Source organism: Schistocerca cancellata, chromosome 1, assembly GCF_023864275.1.
Source record: "Schistocerca cancellata isolate TAMUIC-IGC-003103 chromosome 1, iqSchCanc2.1, whole genome shotgun sequence".
Taxonomy (NCBI): Eukaryota; Metazoa; Arthropoda; class Insecta; order Orthoptera; family Acrididae; genus Schistocerca; species Schistocerca cancellata.
The window spans coordinates 873,610,153-873,636,059 of NC_064626.1; the positions used below are offsets into that span (position 1 = coordinate 873,610,153).

The window sequence follows — 25,907 nt, forward strand, 5'->3', positions numbered from 1 at the left end:
GGACATGATTAATAAAGGACCAATGTGCAACACTTGCATTGAAAGACACAGAATTTAGTCAATGAGAAGAGTGCAGGTTGATTTCAGACAAAATCTATTGGATCAGATGAAAGAGAACGGTTGACTCGTTGAGAACATAACAACACTGAAGAAATCTAATGTGAAAAACCAGAACACCACCATCCGAATGGTGTGAGCTAACACCAGACTAGGACACTTTACAGCTGATGGCTGCCAGTTTCTCAGAAATGAAAATCAGAGGCCTTTTCTTTCTTGTAGCAATGCTATTTATCCTGATAAATAATGTTTTCAGGTTGAATACTTCCCAGAGATATATACACTAATGATGTGTTCTTTGATAAAATATGCGTTCCGAATTAAGATTAGCACAAGCACTTTTAACCCTAGTTTTGCACACAAGCTAACTGCTCACTTTAATATAAATAACAAGGAAGGGAAAAGTAGCTAGTGGAGTTAAACACCCAAAATAAATAGAACATATTTAGAGTATGTGAGGAATGGCAAGAGTATGTGAGGAATGGCAAGCTGTTTTAGGAAATAATTAAGTGTTCTGACCCTACTGAACACATATATTGCATGTAATATACACATATGACATTTACATGATGATAGAGTTCATGGATTGTGCTGCTAAGAATTCTATTCAACACGGAACCACAAACAGTATACAATGCCAACATATAGTGAACACACAACAACACAGCACAAATAGTATGGGTTCCTGCTTCCCCACTGATATACTACAATCATGTGAATCTGGTGACAAAGTGTCAGAACTTTGCAAATAGATGCTTAAATTTTCAAATTCTTTTAATCTGAACTTCATTTATAGCTACACACTCCCAGCTCTGTTCATTGATACTAGTTCCTTAATTCTTTTTGACCACCCATCTCATTATTCTTGCATTCTGTAATTTGTATTTCTACATCTTCATCTATAAACTTACACTGCATGCTGCTGTAGGGTGCATGGCAGAGGGCTTCCTGTACCATTGTTCCACTGGCAAATGGGAGTGAGGGAGAACAACTGTCTATATGCTTCTGTAAGAGTCCCAATTTCTCTTAACTGTCTTCATGGTCATAATGCGAGATGTGTGTTTGTAACAGCAGGATCATTCTTCAGTCTGTCAGAAACACTGGTTAAGTAATCCTTGTGTGTTGATCAAACCTACAGAAACAAATCTAGCAGCATTCTTCTGAATAGCTTCAATTTCTTCCTTAAATCAGACAGAGTGGGGATCCAAAACACCCAAGCAATACTCAGAAATGGGTTGCAAATGTGTTCCTGTATGCTATCTCCTTTATAGATGAACTGCACTATCCTCAAATTCTCCCAGTAAACTGGAGTTGAACCATTCACCTTTCCTGCAACTGATCTGAAGTGTTTGTACTATTTCATCTTGTTCTGAAAAGTTACACATAGATATTTAATGTGAACGACTGTTTCAATAATTACACCAATCATTCTGTGTTCCAACACTGCAAGACTGTTTTCCTACTCTTCCTGACTAACTTACATTTTCCCACATTTAAAACAAACTGCCATTCATCACAACAAACAGAAATTCTCTCCAATTTGTAACTGTATGCTGCTACAGTCACTCAAAGATGATACTTTCCCCATACACTACTGAGTCATCAGCAGCCACAGACTGGTGCTCACCATATTTGACAGAACATTTATCTATACAGACAACAAAAGCATCTTTGTCTCCAATAAACACTCACCAGCAAGGACAATGTACTGCGTTCTATTACTCCTTCGAACAACTCACATATCTGAGAACCTATTCTGTATGGTTGGACCTTCATTAAAAGTCTGCAATGTGGTACTGTGTCAAATGCTTTCTGGAAATATTTATGCTCAAGAATTCTGCAGCACACTGAAATTAGGGGTAATGATATTTAATTTTTTGGGTCAGCTCCTTTTACCCCTCTTATATTCAGGAGTCACCTGTATTTTTTTCCAGTCACCTTGGACTTTTTGTTGGGCAGGAGATTCAGGATAAACGAGAGCTAAGCCAAGCTTCTCCCATCCAATTTTACTTTTTATCTTTTTCTTTCTCTTTCTTGCTCCTAGCCTCACAAACATTTTCATTATCACTTCTATTTTCTCTTCATGGAAACTTTCACCAAGTACCTCTCCTGTGTATAAAAGTAACTTACATTTTCTTACAATCCCTACAGTTACCAAATCAACACCTTCTTTTAATTGGTCACCATCTGCATACAATCCACTATCAACTGTTTGTGTCTTGAATCTCTACCATAGTTTCCAACCTCCTGCTTTTTGATTGGGTTAATTGATGTCTCACCACCACCATCATATTTCTATACTTTCCATTCTTCTTTCCTCTGGTCTATGGAAAATACTAGTATACACTGTTTCAGTTACTGCATATCCAATGTTATTTTCATATTTTTCAGCTTAACATATACAATGTCTTAACTTTTGGTAAGTACTTTCTTCTGGTGCAGTTAAGCTATCATAATGTAATACAGAAATCAGCTGTACTAGCAGTAAAACAAAATCCTTGACAAGTGATCTGGTCTGACAAAGAGAGGGTCTCAAGGCCCTAATAAGATCATAATAAATAAATAATTCCCACTGTGGAACAAGGTCTCATTTATCATATTTATAGCATGGGAGAATAAATGCATTCACACAGTGAAATATGATAGCAGTTTTGCAATTTGTAAAGTGATCTGTCACTATGTCCACCATTTAATAACTAAACTATTAAACTATGAATAAACTGTAGATTATTACCTCTGTGTTGGACATATCTGGCTGATAACCTTTCATTACTCTTTCGACAAAAGGGCTGACAATAGGCGGCGTTGGTATTTTCAGACGCCCCCCGTGCCCCATAGGCCGTTGCTCTTGGTCCACTGTGGATGACTGGACAAGTTTCATGGGTCTCTGATGTATAGATGCTGTGTTCAGAGGAGCCTATTGAAAAATAAAATACTTATAATGTCCTGCATTTGCTGGACATTATCAACAACTCAAATTTGAAACTGATTACTAGTAGGAACATGTCTGGTAACCCTAAGAGTTATTAAACAATTACTACCTAACATGGAAAGACGCTTTCCAAATAATAATCCAGTGCGGAAATGCAGTTCTATCTCCTGCATTCTAGATCACAGGTAAAGACAATAAAATTTAAACAGAATGGTATCCTTTAAATTTCTCATCTTTAGAATGCTCTTACACTGTTTGTCAATATATTCTCAGATATGTTTAATACCTGTTGCCCTCAAGTATTAAAAAATAAAATGAAAAATAAAGTGACTGCCAGGAAACACGATCTGGTAAGCTGTGCACAAATGGTTCCCACCTAACCTACAGAGAAAAATAGGACTATCCTACTTGTTTATTTATTTATATTCTCTTTGCACCAAACCATCACAATGGCTTTTGCAAATGTCAGAAATAATAGTATGAACAATTACACATACAAAGTATGTTATATACTGCAGTTGTTACATGTTATACCTATTTTATACATTTGTTACGTGACAATTGGTATTGTATTGATTCATGTTATAACTAGTTTCTTTGAATTTGCTTAAAGTTCAAATCATTAGACAATTGAAAATCTGGGATGGAATGTAACAATATTATGAAAAGGATAGTTGCTACTCACCACATAGCGGAGATGGTGAGTCACACATAAGCGCAACAAAAAGACTGTCAGAATTTTTAGCCAACAAAGCCTTCATCAGAAATAGACAAAACACACACACACACACACACACACACACACACACACACACACACACACATACAAAAGCGCATGCAACTCACACACACATGATCACAGTCTCTGGTCTGAGCAGCGAGAGACTGTGGTAACATGTGTGTAAGTTGCATTTTCATTTGCTTGTGTGTGTGTGTGTGTGTGTGTGTGTGTGTTTTCTCTGTTTCTGATGAAGGCCTTGTTCGCCGAAAGTTCACTTTTGGACAGTCCTTTTGTTGTGCCTATCAGCAACTCAGCATCTCCGTTATATGGTGAGTAGCAACTATCCTTTTCATAATATTCTTACAAATTAAGTCACTGATGTATGGGCTTCTGTCTGTCATTTTAAATGTTGTTCTTTTCCAGAAATAGTTATATTTTGTCCTGGTGTTGTGATCATGTGCATCACTGCACTTGATAACTTCTGTTGGTTGACCCATAAAGAATGTAACTAATTTAAATACAAGTATATATAAAGGATATATTGTCAGGTATTCATGCGGCACGAACACTTTACAACATGAATCTCTATGGCCCACTCCATTTTCCTTTCTAGAACAGCAAGATACTTTTTAGTTCAATCCAATAATTGAGACAGGGATATATTGTTCCATAATACACCACTTTCATTGTTTGGGTAGGAACTACCTTTGTGAATTGGATAAGGAGATGTAAGGAATTACTTACTTTTCCACATACACTATCAATTTTCAACAACATACACAGCCAGAAATTTACAGCTCATAGTTTCTGTTGCTGAGATGTTACATACATTATTTACATTGTTGTGGTATGAACTAACACTTTTAAATGACAGTAAGTGAGATTTGGTGACATCATAGACATAAACAAACAATTACAACCCCAACAAGAATTACACAAACTTCTGCCACTACTGAGGACCAAATATTTGTTAACACACCCTATACAGCAAAATGTGTAAATACAAATTTTAATGATCATGAAGCTCAAGTGGTAGCCCTCTCAGACTGTTAACTATCCAGACAAAACCATAAAAAGGACTGTGACTACAAGAAGTTTCAACACACAAAGCATAGAAACATTCAATCACTTGTTATCAACAGAAGGGTGAGAAGAAGTTTTTCAGTTGCATAACACCAACAAAAAGTTTGAAAAATTCTCTGACATCTTCAACTATTATTTTGAAATAGCATTTCCTCTCAAAACAAGGGTGGTAACGAACACAAATCTAAAAGCATTGTCAGGGATAACAAGACGCACAAAAGTCTCAACTAACACAAACAGAAAATTGCTGTTACAGAAAAAGCTGTAACAGTTTTATCACAAAATATATGGAAATATGGAAAAGTCATATGTTACGCAATAATATTGGCCACTGATAAGTTTATATCAGAGTCAGAAAATAAAAGCAAAGCAATCTGGAAAGTAATAAAGCATGAAGGAAATAGTAAAAAGGAAACTATCACACTGAACTGTGGCAACAGGGGAATTACTTACCTGCAGGAGTTTTGCATATCTCTTCAGGCAGCACTATGAAGACAATACAAACAATCTAATAATTAATAATAAGAAAGATAGCACAATTAACCAAGAGAATAAAGTAAATTCTTACCTCCACTCAATCTATTTCTATGACATATCCCTGAGCGAAATCATTCACATAGCAAAAGCCTTCAGAAAAACGTCCTCAGGAATTGATAGTATTCCAGACTTCATCATAAAGGAATGTACACTCCTGGAAATGGAAAAAAGAACACATTGACACCGGTGTGTCAGACCCACCACACTTGCTCCGGACACTGCGAGAGGGCTGTACAAGCAATGATCACACGCACGGCACAGCGGACACACCAGGAACCGCGGTGTTGGCCGTCGAATGGCGCTAGCTGCGCAGCATTTGTGCACCACCGCTGTCAGTGTCAGCCAGTTTGCCGTGGCATATGGAGCTCCATCACAGTCTTTAACACTGGTAGCATGCCGCGACAGCGTGGACGTGAACCGTATGTGCAGTTGACGGACTTTGAGCGAGGGCGTATAGCGGGCATGCGGGAGGCCGGGTGGACGTACCGCCGAATTGCTCAGCACGTGGGGTGTGAGGTCTCCACAGTATATCGATGTTGTCGCCAGTGGTCGGCGGAAGGTGCACGTGCCCGTCGACCTGGGACCGGACCGCAGCGACGCACGGATGCACGCCAAGACTGTAGGATCCTACGCAGTGCCGTAGGGGACCGCACCGCCACTTCCCAGCAAATTAGGGACACTGTTGCTCCTGGGGTATCGGCGAGGACCATTCGCAACCGTCTCCATGAAGCTGGGCTACGGTCCCGCACACCTTTAGGCCGTCTTCCGCTCACGCCCCAACATCGTGCAGCCCGCCTCCAGTGGTGTCGCGACAGGCATGAATGGAGGGACGAATGGAGACGTGTCGTCTTCAGCGATGAGAGTCTCTTCTGCCTTGGTGCCAATGATGGTCGTATGCATGTTTGGCGCCGTGCAGGTGAGCGCCACAATCAGGACTGCGTACGACCGAGGCACACAGGGCCAACACCCGGCGTCATGGTGTGGGGAGCGATCTCCTACACTGGCCGTACACCACTGGTGATCGTCGAGGGGACACTGAATAGTGCACGGTACATCCAAACCGTCATCAAACCCATCGTTCTACCATTCCTAGACCGGCAAGGGAACGTGCTGTTCCAACAGGACAATGCACGTCCGCATGTATCCCGTGCCACCCAACGTGCTCTAGAAGGTGTAAGTCAACTACCCTGGCCAGCAAGATCTCCGGATCTGTTCCCCATTGAGCATGTTTGGGACTGGATGAAGCGTCGTCTCACGCGGTCTGCACGTCCAGCACGAACGCTGGTCCAACTGAGGCGCCAGGTGGAAATGGCATGGCAAGCCGTTCCACAGGACTACATCCAGCATCTCTACGATCGTCTCCATGGGAGAATAGCAGCCTGCATTGCTGCGAAAGGTGGATATACACTGTACTAGTGCCGACATTGTGCATGCTCTGTTGCCTGTGTCTATGTGCCTGTGGTTCTGTCAGTGTGATCATGTGATGTATCTGACCCCAGGAATGTGCCAATAAAGTTTCCCCTTCCTGGGACAATGAATTCACGGTGTTCTTATTTCAATTTCCAGGAGTGTATTATAAACATTGCAACACCCCTTGCTGAGATAATCAACTCATCCTTCTCAACCAGAACCTTTCCTGACTGTTCTAAAATTGCCAAAGTGATCTCTATTCATAAAAAAATGTGACAAAGCAAATTTGCAAAACTATAGACATCTCATTAATATCAGTTTTTGCCAAACTCATTGAAAGAAGTGTGTATAACAGACTAATGGAATTTCTGAATAAGAACAAAATCCTCACCAATGCCCAACACGGTTTTCAGAAAATAAATCTATGACCAGTGCCACATGAAATTTCTTACAAAATGCTCTAGAAGAACTGGAGATAAACAAAATGATGCTGGTATTTTCTTAGCTTTTGACATTTTACATTTTAGACCACAGAATCTTGCTGGAAAAACTCCAAAAGTGTGGCATTACAGACACTGCATTAAAAGTGGTTCTGCTCATACATGCCAAATCGGAAACAAAAAGTAGTAATAACATATGAACTACACATGAGAGCACTAGAACATACTTTTCAGCTGCAGGAATAATGAAAACTGGAGTCCCTCAAAGATCCATTCTCAGGCTTATTCTTTTCCTTCTGTATATAAATGACCTAGATGTAAGCATAGAATCCCAACTAAATACTTTGTTTGCAGATGACACAAGCATGCTTCTTACAGGGAAACATAAACACAGCTACAAGAAAACATAAATAAAGCTACAGACCAGCTAAATGGCTGGTTTGGAGGAAATAAACTAATAATTTCCGTTCTGTTTGAAAGGGAAAGCCTGCAACACTTCTGTAAAAATAAAAGCTGGAGGAATTACACCCTCACTGGAAACAAAATTTTTATGTATATGGCTTCAAAATGATTTTAAATGACAGACACATAAAACAAAAATGAATACAACAATGAAAAAAGTATGCTACAGCCTGTGCTTACTTGCACACAAAGCAAGCTTCCACATTGTTACAATTGCATACTTGTCCCAGTTCCACAGTATTCTGCAGTATGGAATTGTATTCTGGGGTAGCACAGCTACTAGCTCAGTAACCTTTCTGACCCAAAAAAAGAGTTAAAGAGCAATGCACCATGCAAAACAGACTGACTCATGTAAGCTGCTCTTTCAGAAGTCTTCCATCCTCCCTCTACCCTGTCTTTTTATTCTAGTGTAAATACACGAGGAAAAATATCAAAGAGATAAATAAAAATTGTAATGTACATAAAAATAATACTAGACAAAAAGACAAACTCCATGTTCAGGACAACAGCCTTTAAAACTCCAATACAAATGGTGCAATACAAATGTACAATAGTGTCTGCCTCATAAAAGTTATTTCTTCATTTTATGTGTTTCACAAATCCCTAAGGGCATTCTTATTAGATCACTGCTTCTATTCAGTGGCAGAATTCTTAAACCGTGTGAAGTACAACAGACATGAAGCAAGAATACGCATAAACTACTACTGCTTCTAGAGCAAGATTGAGGAAAGAGCGATAGTTCTAGTGGACCAAAATAACAAAACATCAGTTACAGCTGCTTCACTCAAGAAGGAAGGCCACAATATGGCACACAAAAATTTGATTTATGGGAGTCTAATTGCAGCTGTACCATCTCTTAGGGATTTGATGACCCACAGATGTGCACACTATGTGTGTTCACATCACACTTATGTGAAATGTAGATTCATCACTGAAGTAACACAATTCAGAAAGTCTTCATCATGCAGCAACATTTCATTTGCTACATTGGCATGTAAACTGTAGTCTGTAGGCTTTAGAGCTTGTAACAACTGCAAATGATAAGGACATAGCTACAAGGATTTCCCTAAAAGTCTCCACCCAGATGTCACTGCAATTTCTAATTCAAGACTAGTCTTCCAAAATGATTTCTTGGGTCTAAGCGTAAAAGACTCTCTCTCTTCCTCAATTGTCCTGTACTCTTCTCTTAGCAAAACTGTTTCGTCTATTATTTATAATTGTAAGTCACCTGTAATAAATACTAAAAGGCCTTGAAATGCTGATATTCACTTTGAAACACATTGTAATTTTTACCCATTTTGACATATTTTCATTAGCTGCATGTATAAGATAGTTACATGAAACTATTAAATTCTTGTTCAGACATTATTTCATTAAACTTTATTACTTTATTCCCTGAGTAATTTAATGAAAGCCAATTATATTGTACATTTGGTTTTTATGGAAAAATTTCCTTTAATGAAATATTACTAATTTACTACACATTTAGTCAGAGGAAATTTCCGATGCTGCAAAAAATTGTTTGTTTCTAGATTGTTATAGTTAATTAAAAGTCCTCTTTTTCCTCGTTTCAACGAACATTTTTCTTTTTCCAGAAAATTCAGACTTCACAGGTATTCATGTACAAAATTTTTGTGTTCTAGAATTTTCCACTCTTAAAATGTAATTACAATGGAATCTCATTAGTATGTCCTTCACCACTGCATTTTCCCATATGGTATGTCAGTTTCTGGAAGTCCTATTGCCAACTGCATTAAATGCCTGTTAAAACAACTTGTTTATAGAATGAGATTTTCACTCTGCAGCGGAGTGTGCACTGATATGAAACTTCCTGGCAGATTAAAACTGTGTGCCCGACCGAGACTCGAACTCGGGACCTTTGCCTTTCGCGGGCAAGTGCTCTACCATCTGAGCTACCAAAGCACGACTCACGCCCGGTCCTCACAGCTTTAATTCTGCCAGGATCTCGTCTCCTACCTTCCAAACTTTACATAAGCTCTCCTGCGAAACTTGCAAAACTGGCACTCTTGAAAGAAAGGATACTGCAGAGACATGGCTTAGCCACAACCTGGGGGATGTTTCCAGAATGAGATTTTCACTCTGCAGCAGAGTGTGCGCTGATATGAAACTTCCTGGCAGATTAAAACTGTGTGCCCGACTGAGACTCAAACTCGGGACCTTTGCCTTTCGGGGGCAAGTGCTCTACCATCTGAGCTACCGAAGCACGAATCATGCCCGGTCCTCACAGCTTTACTTCTGCCAGTATCTTGTCTCTGCAAGTTTCGCAAGAGAGCTTCTGTAAAGTTTGGAAGGTAGGACACTTAAATGTAAGACTACTCTTGAATACATAACTTTTTCGAATATTTTAGAAAATGAAGTCAGCAATGTGACTGGTCTATAATTATTTAAGTCACTCGTGTCCCCTTTCTTATGAAGAGGTTTGACAATTGCATATTTCAATCTGTCTGGAGAAATTCCCTGTGCCAGCGAAGCATTACATATATCACTAAGGACTCCACTTATTAAATTAGAACAACACTTCAAAATTCTGTTAGAGACTCCATCAACACAACATGAGCTCTTGTTTTTCAGTATATTTATCATTCCCTTAACTTCAGTGGGGGATGTTGCTGCTATTTCTAAAGGCCTAAAGTCCTGGAGAATGACATTTTTAACATATTTTTTTGCTTCTTCAACTGAACCCTTTAACCCGATTTTTGCTGCTACATTCAGAAATTGGTTGTTAAAGATACTTGCAACTTGTGAATTATCACTCACAACATCATCATCATTTAGCTTTATTGCTAAGTTATGATGTGCACTGTCAGGCTGCCCCATCTCCTGTTTGACAATATTCCATACAGTTTTAATCTTATTATCCGCATTATTAATTTCTGTCAGAACGCGTAAGCTTCTTGACGACTTTCCTTAAAATATTACAGTATCTTTTGCAGTAAGCAAGTAACATCGGATCTTGCCTATCCATATATTTCCCTCTTCCTCTTACACAATATCTTAATTCCCTTAGTAATCCATGGCTTACTTGACTTTGTAATGGCTTTTTTGGATAACGTTTCAGGAAAGCAACTCTCAAATATTGAGACAAATCTACAGTGGAATAAGCTGCATTTGGCATCAGCATCACTTTCTGTGTATACTTCGTCCCATTCTACCTCTTCTAGGCTGCACTTAAAGCTTTGTATCCTGTTCGTATTAATAAGCCTCCCTGCCTTGTATGAACCTGCCTGAATCCTGTAAGGTGCTATATGTGTTTTTCCATTAACTGTGCATCATGATCAGATAGACCATTAACAACTTGGCACACATTAATTGTTTCTGCCTGAGCACTGCCTACAAAAATGTTATCAATAGGTGACCTACTATCCTGCTGTACACAAGCTGGAAAATTTACAACAGATACTAGATTGAAACAACCAAACAAAAGTTCTAGCTCATTTCTCCTATCCATATCTTTTAAGAAATCTACATTAACATCACCACAAACCACTAACTGCTTCTTTTTGTCTGACAGGTAGCTCAATAATGCCTCAAGATTTTTCATGACTAGCTGAAAGTTAACTTGAGGGGATCTGTAGATTGTTACAATTACTACAGAAGTATGTTGCAGTAGTAACTCACAGGCATATGCTTCAAGGATCTGATCTACACAAAAACTATTTGTTTCAATATTTATGACTTTGTGTCCAGTTTTTATATAAGTAGCAGCTCCTCTTTTTTCATGTTGACTCAACATGAATAAATTGCTAATCTGTAATGCCTTAAATTTAACTTCTTCATCCCTGCAGTTCCATGATGTTCAGAGAGACACAAAACATCTATACCTTCAGAATTTACCCCATTTCTAGGCATACAAGAAGCTCATCTATCTTATTTTTCAGTCCTCTAATGTTCTGATGAAACACACAAATTTTATTTCTTTGGATACTGCTACAGACATTATGGCACTGTTCTGTTTTAATCTCTTGGTCAAAGTTTGTCGGTGGCCATCTATGTGGAGACAGACTTTGTTGGTTGTCATGCCCATGTACAATGCAGCACAGTGGTTGCAGCTTAGTTTGTAGATCACATGATTTGCTTTCACATGTTGCCCTGCCTTCAATGGGATGGGTGATGCTTGTGCTCCAACTGGAGTAGGTGGTGGTGGAGGGGGGGATGACGTATGAGAAAGGTCTTGCACCTAGGTCTATTACAGGGATGTTAGCCATGAAGGAAGGGATTGTGAGCAGAGGTGGAGTAGACGTGGACAAGGATATTGCTTAGGTTTGTCAGCGGCACAATAGCACTGTTTGTGTGCATGAATACGTGTGTAGGTGCCAGGGGATCGTGGGTAAAATATTCCTCATTTCAGGTCATGACGAGAGGTAGTCGAAACCTTGACAGAGAATGTAATTCAGCTGCTTCAGTTCTGCGTGGTATTGAGTAACGAGGCGAATGCTCCTTTGTGGCCTCATGAGTTTGGGAAGTGGTATAATGAATGGCGAGACAAGGCACTGCGGATCTGTTTCTGTACAAGGTTTGGAGGGCAATTTTGATCTGTGAAGACTTCAGTAAGACCCTTGGTATATCTGGAGTGAGAGACTGTTCATCATACACATGTGATGACCACAGGCGAGTATGGAATGGGTGGCAGTTGTCAAAGTGAAGGTATTGCTGGTGGTTGGTACGTTAGTATCGACAAAGGTACTGATGTAGCCATCTTTAAGGTGAAGGTAAACATCAAGGAAAGTGGCTTGTTGGTTTGAGGAGGACCAGTTGAAATGAATGAAGAAGGTGATGAGGTTTTGGAGGAATGTAGATAGGGTCTCCTGACCCTCAGTCCAGATCACAAAGATATCATCGATGAATCTGAACCCTGTGAGGGACTTGGGATTCGGGGTTGTTAGGAAGGGTTCATCTAGATGGTCCATGAATAGGTTGTCATAGGTTGGTGCCACATGGCAAGTTTTTGTCTGTCATGAAGTTTCTGATCAGAGCTAACTCCACTGAACAGTGAGTCAGCACACTACTAAGAGCTGCTGTTGCAACTGTGTAAGCCAATGTGAACTCACCTTGTTGTCAGATAGTGCATGCATTCATTAGGTGTTGCTGATGCCTGTCACATTTGTTGAGCAAGCAAGAAATTTATGACGCTCTGGAGGAAGAATTCAGTGATTCTAGCTCAGTGGGAGAAATATCATAGTGGGAACAACCTGAAGGAGATTCATATTCAGGTAAGCTGCGGTGTGCTGCAGTTTTCCACAGTTAATATTGTTGCTACAGACTTTTTATACAGAAGCCAATTATGAGTTACATTACCCAAGAAGTCAAATAATACGTTTTGTTTGTAAAGACTTTCTGTCATCATTATAGTAAAATTTGCAATCCTTCACAGAACTAAAATAGATACAAAAAATAAACCTTGCAGCTTGGTCTTTTTAAGTACATATTACTATTTAAGATACATCAAACACAAGTGTGCCCAAAACATTTTAAATAATGGCATAACTGGGTGGTTTTCTGAGTCCGAAATTTTTCCAGGTGACTGAACCTCAAAACTGTTAAATGGAGTATGAGAACTCAATGAATTTACATAATGCGGGATTACCTCTACTTTATTGCAGTAATTATTTCTACATTTCATCTATTTACCTGGATCTATGAGCACTTTGCCCTGTAGTGAATAGATTTGCAAACACACCACAATTAACTTCCTAGCAGATTAAAACTGTGTGCCAGACCGAGACTCAAACTCGGGGCCTTTGCCTTTTGCGAGCAAATGCTCTACCAACTGAGCTATCCAAGCACGACTTATGTCCTGTCCTCACAGCTTGACTTCTGCCAGTACCTTGTCTCCTACCTTCCAAATGTCACAGAAGTTCTCCACTACAGACTGAAAATTTCATTCTGAAAACATCCCCCAGGCTGTGGCAAAGCCATGTCTCCACAATATCCTTTCATCCAGGAGTGCTAGTTCTGCAAGTTTCGCAGGAGATCTTCTGTGAAGTTTGGAAGGTAGGATACTCCCCAAAACCTTCACGTTCCCCCACAGAGAGTACAATTGTAACTGCCTTGTGTTAACTTTATTACCCTTCATAAGCATTTCCACACTACCAAAGTTCTTATCACTCCTTAGCAACTGATAAAAACGTGCAAGAAAATGACAGCTGCATTGTAACCATGGACACTTACATTCATATTTTGAAAAAAAAATGGCCTTTGACAAAGTTAATAACAATAAAAAAAATCTATAAATGATATTGACTAATGGTTACCGGTCTCTCTTTGTTCAGAACCACGGAGCAAGAGAATGATTTGAAATACAATACAATTATGAAATCGAACTCTATTTTATTTTGTATACATAACATTCAGTATAAATAGCAAAGTCCTTCAAAGGTGGAATGAACTGACACTGAAAAATATGCAACTGATATTATACAACTGAATACGGATGTATCACTGCCGATTGTTCTCTTGGCGAGTTCCAGTAAACAGAACTTCAACATTTTATTGTAACAAATTCATTGTGTAATTATCATAAACACAAATAAAATTAATAATTTGACAACATAAACTGTAATGCATATCTGATGAATTTCAGTATGTACCTGCACTGGAGCTGTACTGCTGTTTGGCTGAGGATGTGGTCCTGTCCTCACATAAGTCGGTGATGGGTGGACTTGTGCTGTGTGTATATTTTCTGTGCTCGCTGGAGTCACAGGACAACTGTAACACAATACAAATCAGTCAGTTGTGATTAGGTACCACTGGTAGAGACATACGTAAATACTTGTGAAATTACCAATAAAAAGTGACTTATTAATATCAACATAATAAATAATTGATATTAAGATGGCACATAAAAACAATAGCTCATTCTCAAAAACATCCAGCAAAAGATCATTCCATTTCCATTTGTAGATGGGCTCTTCAATTCTGTGGTTACCTCCTTAGTGCTTAATTCAGTACGGCTTGCAGTTCAGAAAGCAATGAGAAGTTTCTGGGTGAGACTGTAGTGTTTCAAGAATTTTGGCATAAATTCTAGAACCACTTGGCCTTCTACCGTCTTGAACACACAATATTTTAGATGTGGGAGTGGGATGATAGAATCGTACCTACTGTGCATCATATGTCTGTGTGTGCAGGTTTGAAGTCTGTCGTAAAAAGATTGTAGACATGGCGGTCGAACTGCACCGACAAGTACTTATCGGTCGATCCATGGAAGTCATAGTGAAAGAGCAAGGAAGAACTATGGAACTTCTAGGTTATTCCGTGTTAATCATATCAGTGACCATTGTTATAAATAACACAAACATTTGAGATTCTTAATTCTGAAAAAAACTCTTTATCTTGGGCTTGCTGGAGGCAAGACATATTTCACGGTTTGTTATGGTTGTTAAGCCAGCTCTTTTCTAAAACATACTTAAATCTGTTTCTGATGTGAGACGATACAAGTGACTTACAAGAAGTCAAATGCTTATATGCGAAATGTGAATTTTGTTCTTTATGAAACTCAAATATACCAATAGTTGTTGAAAAGTATTCTTCGAGTACCTAATTATTTCACAAGATTTGTGGGACCTGAAATATTACAATAATATGTGGGGTACTATGAGAAAATATTTTCACTAGCATTTAACACGGGCGAAGTATTTAGATAAACCAATGGAGGAAAAGAAAAGACATCTTGTGTAGTGGCTGGGAAATATTAGAAGAATTGTTGTCCTTTGTGGATGCACTTGATGCCTTAAGTAAGGACCACAATGAGAGTGTACAACAAAGTGAAAATCAGAATTACAAAAGGAATAGTAATAATAATTTTTAAGAAAATGAGGCCAACTTTGCTAGCGTACACCAGTGCAACAGAAATAATGGCAATGATAATTATCAGAAGAACCATCCATCTTCGAATTTAGGTCCAGTAACTTTGCAGGAATTTGTGCCAAGTAATAATAGAGCACAAAGTAGTAACGTAATACTCTGATTTGGTAACCAACCAGTGATTACTGATCATGAGGAAAATGTAGTGTGATCTGGATCCAGGGCTGGGGGCCAGGTCATAGAGGTACATTAGGAGGCCTAGTTAATGATAAGTATGTTAATTTCACACACAAAATACCGACAATAGAATGGTTACTGCTGGAAGAACAAAACCTAGTTATCAACAATCCACAACCTATAATACCAGGGACTTCTGAAGTTTACATATTTATAGACTCAGGGAGTGAAGTATCATCATATCTAGCGTATTCTTTAACTTATTAAAGACTAAACAACACTTAACGCTGTTAACAGTAACTGGAATTTACGTAGCTGGTATAACAGGAACAAAAAGTAAGGTTGTGAAACATGAAACACAAGTGAATTGTCTCTCAAAACATGACCTCTGGTAATCTGAATAAATAGAGATAACGCTCTTAGTTCAAGTGAACTGTAGAACTTGGCATTCATTGTTTTCAAGATGTCACTGGAAGTCACTTCCAGGCTGAATTGTTGAATATCAATGGAGATATCAGAGGGAATAGCTTTTGATACCAGGAGCTGGGTGCTTACATAAATATGAATATGTCTGTTGTTGATTCAAAATCTAATAACAGTATTATTAACAGCATTTGAAAAACACAACCAGGATAACTTTTGATATATATATTGTGTGAAAATGAAAACTAAAATCCAACTTGTTACTCAGAAATGTATTATTTATCACAAATGAAAAGATTGAAATTGCAGGTCTTTGTAGGCTTTGTAAACAAAGAAATAGAATTTGCAGCCTAAAGACTTCTTCATATAATTTCATCAATACCCTTATTGCTAGTGGAAAATAGTAAAGATTAATATCATGCAATACAAATATACTACATCAGTATATAGACGACAATGAAATCTAAGAAAGTTCATGCTTGTTGTGAGATATGTATACTCTTCACTTCCATCTTACAATTAACTACTATGTTTCTCGAAAAATCAAACTAAGAAACTAAAATTGTACTAATTAAATTTTCTCACACCATCCTAATGATACTTGTACATGTCCACAAAATTCTCAGTGCAACCTCAATGGCATATCTCTACATTATCCCTTCTTTTTGAGGCTGAAACAACGCTTTTATTCTACTCGGTTGTTTCGCTATTATGAAATATAGGTTAGTTCTACTTTCATGCCTTATACCTATTGGATAAACCATGGTGGATCCTCTGTCATAAAAGAGTGAGCACTACGGGCAACTAACATGACAATGCATCCTCTTAGGGCACAACTTGTGACCACAAATATCACTGATGTGTTCATAAATGACAGCAGTTAAATCTGTTCATATCAAGAACACCAGAGATGTAAAGCTAGCTCATTTCAACTCATTTGGGAGGATTACTTATGACCTGTTTCAGGAATCTCCACCATTCAGCTAAAGTAATTTGGGGAAGCCAACAACAATGACAATAGCTGGTGTTGAATTTTTGACACAATTTATTTCAAAGATAATCAAGATGAACACTCATATATACCACATCAGCCTCATTGCTTGTTGGCTGAATAAGTAGCGAAAGGAGTACACATAATATAAAGTAAAGTACACTGAGGAAGAACAGAAATATCAAACTGTGTTAGGAAACATGGGATGTACAAAGCTTATCTTAACTGGAATGAGTAAATTGCTCAGTAAGGAATCTGGTTTACAAGCATAAATTTAAAGACAGAGTTACAAAGAGCAGCAGAGATTATAACACTGTGGTAAAAAAAAATATTTTTTTTTTAAGTATGGCAGAAAATTCGGAAAGCTTCTGTTATTTAGGCAACAGTATCTTTCAATTCTAATAGATACAAGAGACGATACTGACAAAGACGAAGAAATCTGCTGATATGAAACAAAAACCTGGAGTTAAGAAACAAATTTCTTAAAAAATTATGACAAATGCAGCAAAATGGTAAAAAATTTGTAAATGAACATGCAGGGCTTCTCAAGTGCTTTACAACAGTTCCTCATTAGAGTCTGTGAAATGTTTCATTCTTTTAATTTCTTTGTCCCATCAGTTGACATCTGTTAACTTCATTTGCAGCAACATGTCACAGAATTTCAATCAGCTTCTGTCAATTTCAAGTACCATACAATGTAGCACTCCCTTCCACAGTCATCTACGCTGTGATGTTCTACTCAAGGTTATGTGAGTTTCGCAGCCTCACCTTTGATGTCTTATTGTTCTCAGAGGACCAAGAGCATCATGAAATGATTCTTGGTCTGTTTTGCTCTTGCATATTGGTGTTGTTGGATCATAACCATTTAGGAGTTTCTTAAATGAAATCATAGGCCTGTCATCATGTCTACAGACCTGGCATCAATAAAGATATCAAACGGGTAGCTTGGCCCCACTAAGAATATGCACAATAAGAATCAAATGAATCTCATATTTTTTTCCATAAATCATGCCTAAGGATGTGTGACAATGACTGTACATCTACTTCAAAGGCCATTTCTTTTACTTCACATGGCTTCTGGTGGTTGTCATTGTTCCTAAATTTTCTTTTCCATCACCACTGTACCACACCACAGCGAAATGTTTGTTTTGCAATAACCTCTCACCTGAAAGCACTCTGCAGGCAAACATTTCTGACACTGGCCCTCAATTTACAAATCAAATGCTTTAAACTTTCTCTATCCAAGATGGTATATAGTACATCCTGGTCAGTGGAACCAGTGGGAGTCAATCTCATTGATGAATACATACTGGGCCATGCAATGTAATGATAGTGAATGGGCTTAGCGGACTGCACAGCTTTGTCCACCAAATTGGTACAATGCTGAAGCAATACAGTAGGTGTGAATGTGTCTGCATAAGTGATTTGGCACTGTTTACTATAAGCTGGGCTGGTGACGTACATGTCATCATATCAACTTGCACTTTTCACAAATCATAAATTCCTGAAACTGCAACAGGCTTATGAGGGCTGTCACTTGTATTCTTAGTGGAAAACTGTAGTTTGCAGACTGTTTCTGCTTTGATATATCCTACTGTGATAGGCATATAGGTTTTAGATGTAACTTTGGTGAACACAATCTGACAGCTCACAGTGTTGCACGTTGGGGCACTCAAACACTAGTTATGGCTGCTACACTGAGTAGGTTTTAGACTAATGCCTCACAACATCATCTGAGAAATTCACAATACTTTTTGGCTAAAGTGTTGCCCATCAAACAGGTCTGGAATTGGATCACCTGCAAGCTGTTTGTCATGGTACTCCACTTACCACTATTGATGTTGCGTATGCTGATATGCTAACAATACAAAGGAAGATTCCAGAGGAATATACCCATGCACTCTTTGCTCTGTACCACAGCATTTAAAAGCTGTGACTGCAGCATATAGGGCTTCAAACCACATTGAATTCTCAATGTCAAGGTTCGTGTACAGTTCTGTTACGGTCATACACCTAAGGCCACGGTATGAAGTTTACTTCAGTTACACATATCTTTCTTGCTGTTGTGATTTTCACAAATTTGGATGTATAACACTACAGGATGAGGCAAAAGGAACTTCACAACTTTGGATTGCTATAGAAATTTATTGAGACAACTTACAGAAACAGCAGACCTGTCATTTTGCAGCAAACAACCTCAAGTTTCACTTCAAAGTGTCAAATGTCATTTTGGTTCAATGTGACTACCATTTATGATCCAACAAACATCCTACTTGTAATCAATTTCTACCCACACTTATTGCACCAAATTGGGCGTAACTTGTGCAACACACTATAGATTCAATTTTTCAGGTCTGATAAATTGCTTGGGGGAGGGGAGGAACATACACATGGTCTTTAATGAAACAAAGGAAATTCAATGGTGTCAAGTCTGAGAAGTGAGGTGGGAAGAAATTTTTGAAGAAACCTTGAACTTCTGTGAGGAAATGAGATGGTGCATCATTTTGCTGGTTTTATTTCATTTTTTTATTTACACAACAAGTTCCATAGGACCAAATTGAGGAGCACATCTCCAAGGTCATGTAATGTGTCAGTACATGAAATTACAACATAAAGGTAATAACAGATAAAAATAAAATGTTTATGAACCCGAAAAAAGTCAATCCATAAGTTTAAGTAAACACAATCAACAATACAACAAGAATCAGCCTAATTTTTCAAAGAACTCAACAGAGTAGGAGTGACCCATGAGGAAACTCTTCAGTTTCGATTTGAAACCATCCCACCTCAGTCATCTTCTTTTTTTATTTAAAAAGTTTTCATGCATATACAGATACACAATGAAACCAAAACACACAGCGAGCACTCTCCACACCAGTAAAAGTAGTCATTTTAACTGCGCACTACACTGCCAGTCCTGCTAGCGGAATGGTGCACTGATGCACTATGTGAATCACACTTGAGGTTGTTTGCGACAAAATGACACATCTAGCAATTCTGTAAGCCATCTCAATAAATTTCTACATCATTTCAAAGTTGTAACATCCTTTTTGACTCATCCTGTATTTAATGCAGATGTCACCATTATCATGTCAAATAATTATTTCTACAACACCACTGCTACTGATCAAACATCATTTACTTACTGTTTCACTGCAGGGGGAGGGGGGGGGGGGGGGGGGAGACACGGTAAACAAGTGCGGAAACACCACGCATTTGCCTTGAGACTAAAACTGAAATTACAACTTTTTAAATAAAAAATTAAAAAATACTTTTAAAAAGCACAAAAAATCACAATGACTGAATTGTAATAATCTATAAATATCTTGCAAATCTGCTACAAAGACTATATCTACATCTGCATCTACATAGTTACTCCAAAAGCCATTGCATGGTGCATGATGCAGTACCCCTAACGGTGCTTTATGTGTGCAACTAAAGGAGAACTGTGCAATAACCAACAGTGTGTACCATGCATAAGTTGCAACACAAAAGATTTTCTTTGTGGAATAATATCAAATTATGTAAGTGCTTAATAGTTGAACATGAACAACATGAAGAGCTGAACCATTCCTTGCAATTAATATGCTGAACTAACATTACTTGGTACAAATTCTGCTGTACTGTTGGCATCCAAGCTCTGCCGTAATGACGGTAAGCTTGAGGAATGCCATAATTATGACATTTCTGTTGGAACCTTCTGTCGGCACAGCACCGTGACTGATGGTTCATAGCCCCCCACTGGGAATAAAAGTCTCCTGCAATTGCATTTCTGAAAATGTTAAAATGTTTATATTATGTGATTACTGTGTTCATTGCAGGAATACATTCAATAGCAAGCCTTCAAGGAGTTGAAACAGAGTAACCCATCTCACATAGCACTAAAATAAATAATAAACAAAACAATGGTTCACCTCCAAGCAGTTTGTTACAATACATTTAAACATATCATTTTTATAACTTCCGTCCCTGTATTTGAGAGCTACTTAATAGCTAGTTAGAATATTTTCAGCAATGACAGCTGCTTTTAAATTGTACTAGCACATTGAGCAAAATCATTGCAGGTTCGCAAAAACATTTGACTTCTTCATACATCCGTCTTCTGAGAGATCATGAGACAACAGCTCTTCCTACAGCATTATGTAGTTAGACATCCCTACTACACACAGGGAAACTGTCTAGCTTGATTCTTTGCAAGGTAAAATTTTACAACAGCTCAGAAAATTGCAAATGGTGAGAAACAAGAAGTTTTTTCCTATCACTGCCTCATGCAGGCATCTTGTCTATGAAACTACTATTGCCAATTAATAAGGTAATAAACTCAACTGATGAAACATAAAGGTACTGCTTATCTTATTGGTCTTACCATTGAGTCTCAAATAACTGATAATAAAAATGGTTTCAATTAGCCAAGATTTATTTTTTGGAGCATTTGTAAGAAACTTCAAATGGTATTCCTCTTGAATAGCAGAAAAGGGGCCAGTGAGCATAATACCCCTATTTAATGCACAGATTACCATCAACAGTATACAAACATGAGACACTGCAGAGAGATTGAAATTTAATTCAGGACACTGGGACAAAGTCTACGTATCAGGAACTATACACAACCAACTCTCCACCCCTTGCTGGGTGAATCCTGTGTTGTAAATTTAATCGAGAAGAGAATGAAAATAATGTTGGTATACTGCACAGTTCAGAAGGTCTATCACACACTGATGTTACAAAGGTTCCTTTTTTGTCCCTACCCATAGTCAAGAAACAAGCTGCAAACTTACTTCAGACAGGTTCTTTAGCTTTTGCTTGCAGTATACAATCTGGTCCTTTAGCTGTATAAATTACATTTTTATGTCTGGTGCATTCAAACAAGAAAAATACACTAAAAACAAGAAAGAAATGGCTCTCACTGCCGACTTGAACCAAATACCTCTGTAAACCTTGTTATTAATAAATCAAGTTTGCTTTCCAGTTACTGTCATAAAAAAGGACAGGTTCAAAGCAAGAGTTCTGGAGAAATACTACAGAAAATTTTGTTGCCTATATTGGGAGGTGTCTGCAGTGTAAAAGTAAACTGACTCATTTCAAGTCATAATCTTTAATCCAACAAATGATGCCTGGAGCATGAAACAAAGTAACAGTGATCACTAACTGGATGCAAAATTAACACATTCATTAACAACCTTATTACCATGCTTGATGACTTCTTTCCCCTGAAGTATACTTCAAATTAAACATATTTTTCTTTTCTTTACTTTAGAATACTCGTAGGATAATATTCAGTACGTTTCACTGACTGATCAGCCAGTAATAGCTCTGACAGCAAAGTAGCTCATTACACCAAAGTAGCTCATGACAAGAGCAGTGTGTTAATGAAGAAAGTAATTCCACATTTAAGTAAATGCATTCTTACAAGAGGGGGCAATACGGCAGCAAAATAAAAACAATATTGTTCATAGTGATAAAGGAAGATGAGCAGTCACTTTCAAGAGTAGGTAAGTTGAAAACAGATATGTACACTGTGAAAAATGCCTTAAACATTTAAGTGTTACAGACAGCATGGGATTTTTTGATTTGATAAATAGTGCCCTAAAATATCTTAGATTAATATTTAAAAATAATTTCAATAACATACAATATTTGTTTCACTCAAAGAAGTCATACTGACCATAACATCTTTAAAATAAAAACTTTGTTTTGATTATGATTACGTCAACAAATGTTGTTATTGTATGTACTGACACAGTCACGGGTGGGTATATTTGGCCATTCATGTGATTTTGTGTGTATGTGTGTGTGTGTGTGTGTGTGTGTGTGTGTGTGTGTGTGTGTGTGCCAAAATCTTATTAAGTCTATGTGCTGTGTCTATGCACCATATATCAAATGGCTATGGGAGCATGATTTACTTTAGATATTTTTATTCACCAGAATACTTTAAATTATTTGCATAACCAGTTCCTTATGACTGGGACATTTTCCTGATTGAATTAAATAAGATTTCAAGCATCTGAAAAAGAAAGGGCAAACAGAAATATCATTCCATGTTGTATGAGATTTAACTTTTCCCAGCTTCATCAAACTTTTGGATTCATTTATCTCATTACATACAATTTTCAAACCATTTCATTTTTTTGTACTGGAGACATGTAAATATTCACAATAAAGAAAAATAACTGTGGAAAGTCCAGGATGTAATAACAACAATATGGTAAGGGTAGATGGGTATCACACAGAGGAGACGTAGAGTTGTAGAAAGGCACAATGGAAAAGACTGCTAAAATATTTAAGTTTTCAGACCTTCCCTCTTCCAAAGTAGAAAATACACACACACACACACACACACACACACACACACACACATACATACACACATACACACACACACAACCACAAACACAACTCAAATATGTGAGTGGCCATGTGTGTGTGATAATTGTGCTTGTGTGAATGTCTGTGTTTTCTACATCAGGAGGAGGGCTGCCTGACAGCTTAAATATTTTAAGTCTGTTTCAGTGTGCCTGTCTATAACACTCTGCAACATTTAAAATAAAGAATATTTTGTAAGATAAATAATACAAAAGTTCACATTATTTTATATACATTTCTGAGATACAGCTACATAAATACTATGGTTTTCAATATACAAAAAAATAAAATATTTAATCCCTTGTTCAAACTGTGAAACAGTCCTCAATGAATTCTTTGACAAAATGATAACACTTTTCCACCAGAAGAGTGAAAAGCAATCTTCACTGAACCAATATACTCTAGTGTTTAGACATGAATTAGAATCAGACTCCTCTCATACACAAATATAAAATTTTATCTTTGTGCAATCCAGTTCAATAACAAGCTGGCATACAGGCGTACTTCTCATTAATGTTAAATCATAATCAGTAATTTCTGTTCAGTATATGTACATACCTTGATGAAGACACAGCATCAATTCTGTGTCCTGTATCAAAAGAATTTATGGCTTCACGGGACAAGATACGCCTCCGATCATGTTCAGGTTCCACAACAGTCCCACCTGACACTGAAAGACATGATGCAACAATAACACCTAAAAAAATGCTTTTAGTCTAGAAGTACAAAAAGAATGACATAAAAGCAAACTTCCCATGTACATAGCAATAAATCTGTAGAGGTTGCAGAAACTTAAATGTGAAAAATTAGCTGCGACAGCAATCACATTAGCACGAACACAGACAAGTATTACATCCCCGGCCCAACAACACTGCCAAATTCCTAACAAATTGTCCACATTAGGGGAAAAATGCATGCAAAGGGGCAATGTCAACTATTGCTAGAAACAAAATTCACATTTAAGGCAGAATGCAAGTGATGAACACAGGCCAATGAAACATCTAAAAAAAAAAACACACAACAACAACAAAGTCATGGATACATTGGTTGAGAATTTCAAAATTAAATTCTATTTCATTTTTCAGTTCACTGACAACATATGGAAATACAAAGATAGTGCCATCACAGTAGCGCAATGAAGTGAACATGATTATTTCGAAGTTGTACTAATGAAGTGATTACACAATTTTTTTAAACTATGTTACATAACAAAACTGTAGACAGGAATATAGTCCCAACTGGACAATAAAGACTGACATGGATCACAGCACACAACAAGTACATAACCAGGCTTAGGACCAAGCAGATTATGGATATCTATGATTACTGTAGGCTGGTATTATGCGTACATGATGGTAGCTTCCCATCTAGAACAAGAGGGATTACTATATTATGTAACTGATAGCCAGTAAATGCTAGCATATAAACATAGCTTAGTAATGTGCTCATCCATAAATACAAAACAATAACCAAGGTGTGGAAGGGGGTGGGAGGAGGGAGTGAGGGGGCACAGATGGGGGAAAGAGGGAGAGAAAGAGAAGACAGAAAACAAATTTAAAAGAACAGGTGACATAATACATCTACACGTAGAAAGTTCCAACTGAAAGATAAACATTGATTTAGGTCAAAAGTGGACATAGGGTCATATAGGTACAGATACCCATAATGGTAGGCTCACAAATAGAGCAAAAGAAGTTATTATGTTATCATATTGACAGCTATAAATCAAAATACATGATCATTGTTTAGTACTGAATACATATTAAGATACGTCATAGGTACATAACACAGAACAACAGCTTTCAAAGTGATCTAACAAAACAGCTGGATAATGTTGGATTCATGAGAACATTATACACAGTGGGTGGTACTTTCGTAAGATAAGTGATATAAGAAACCAATTGGGGGGGTGGGGGGGGGTGGGAGTTGTGGGACTGAAGAGGGGGAAGGGGAAGAGGGGGCAAAGGGGTTGGAGGGGAAGGTGACATAGGGGACAGGGGGTGGGCATGGGATAGGGGGGAGAAGGACAGGGATAAGAAATAGATTTTTTGGGAATAACAGCTCATTATGTACAAAATACATAAAATACATAAAAACTTAACAGTATAACTTAACAGTGGAAGATGATAGAAACTGCTCTTGACCACAACACAGCTCACAGCACAAAACAAGAACTTAACCAGGAGTAGGGTTGTACATGTCAGAATGGCATCAGCTGCTCAGGTGGGCATCTGAGGTGTTTTTCCTGCAGGTAAAACAAGAAATGTCAGGATTCTGGGGAAAAAATGGGTTTTATTCACAAGAACTACAACTAGGGGACACAATATTCATTAAAACTGGCTACAGCCATGGAATGAATTGCATATGGTATGGAAAGAGCATTTCGCTCTCTATAGGAAGGACTGGTGGACTCATCCAGATGGTAAGGAAGCTGGCAGGTAAGACAATGACCTGCTGTTGTGGCCACTACCTCACTGACCCTCTTACATA

At 37.9% G+C, this 25,907-nt stretch overlaps 1 protein-coding gene across 1 annotated transcript in view; it reads right to left on the reverse strand.

Annotated features, from left to right (window-relative positions):
- Positions 1-25,907, reverse strand: part of LOC126110224 (uncharacterized) — a 97,650-nt gene that overhangs the window by 29,041 nt on the left and 42,702 nt on the right. Inside the window, exons 4-7 of the mRNA XM_049914997.1 lie at positions 23,976-24,087; positions 20,653-20,826; positions 14,251-14,368; positions 2,792-2,974 (exon numbers count right to left, since the gene is read on the reverse strand). Coding sequence (XP_049770954.1) covers positions 2,792-2,974; positions 14,251-14,368; positions 20,653-20,826; positions 23,976-24,087 — 587 coding nt within the window. The remainder of the gene's footprint in view (positions 1-2,791; positions 2,975-14,250; positions 14,369-20,652; positions 20,827-23,975; positions 24,088-25,907) is intronic.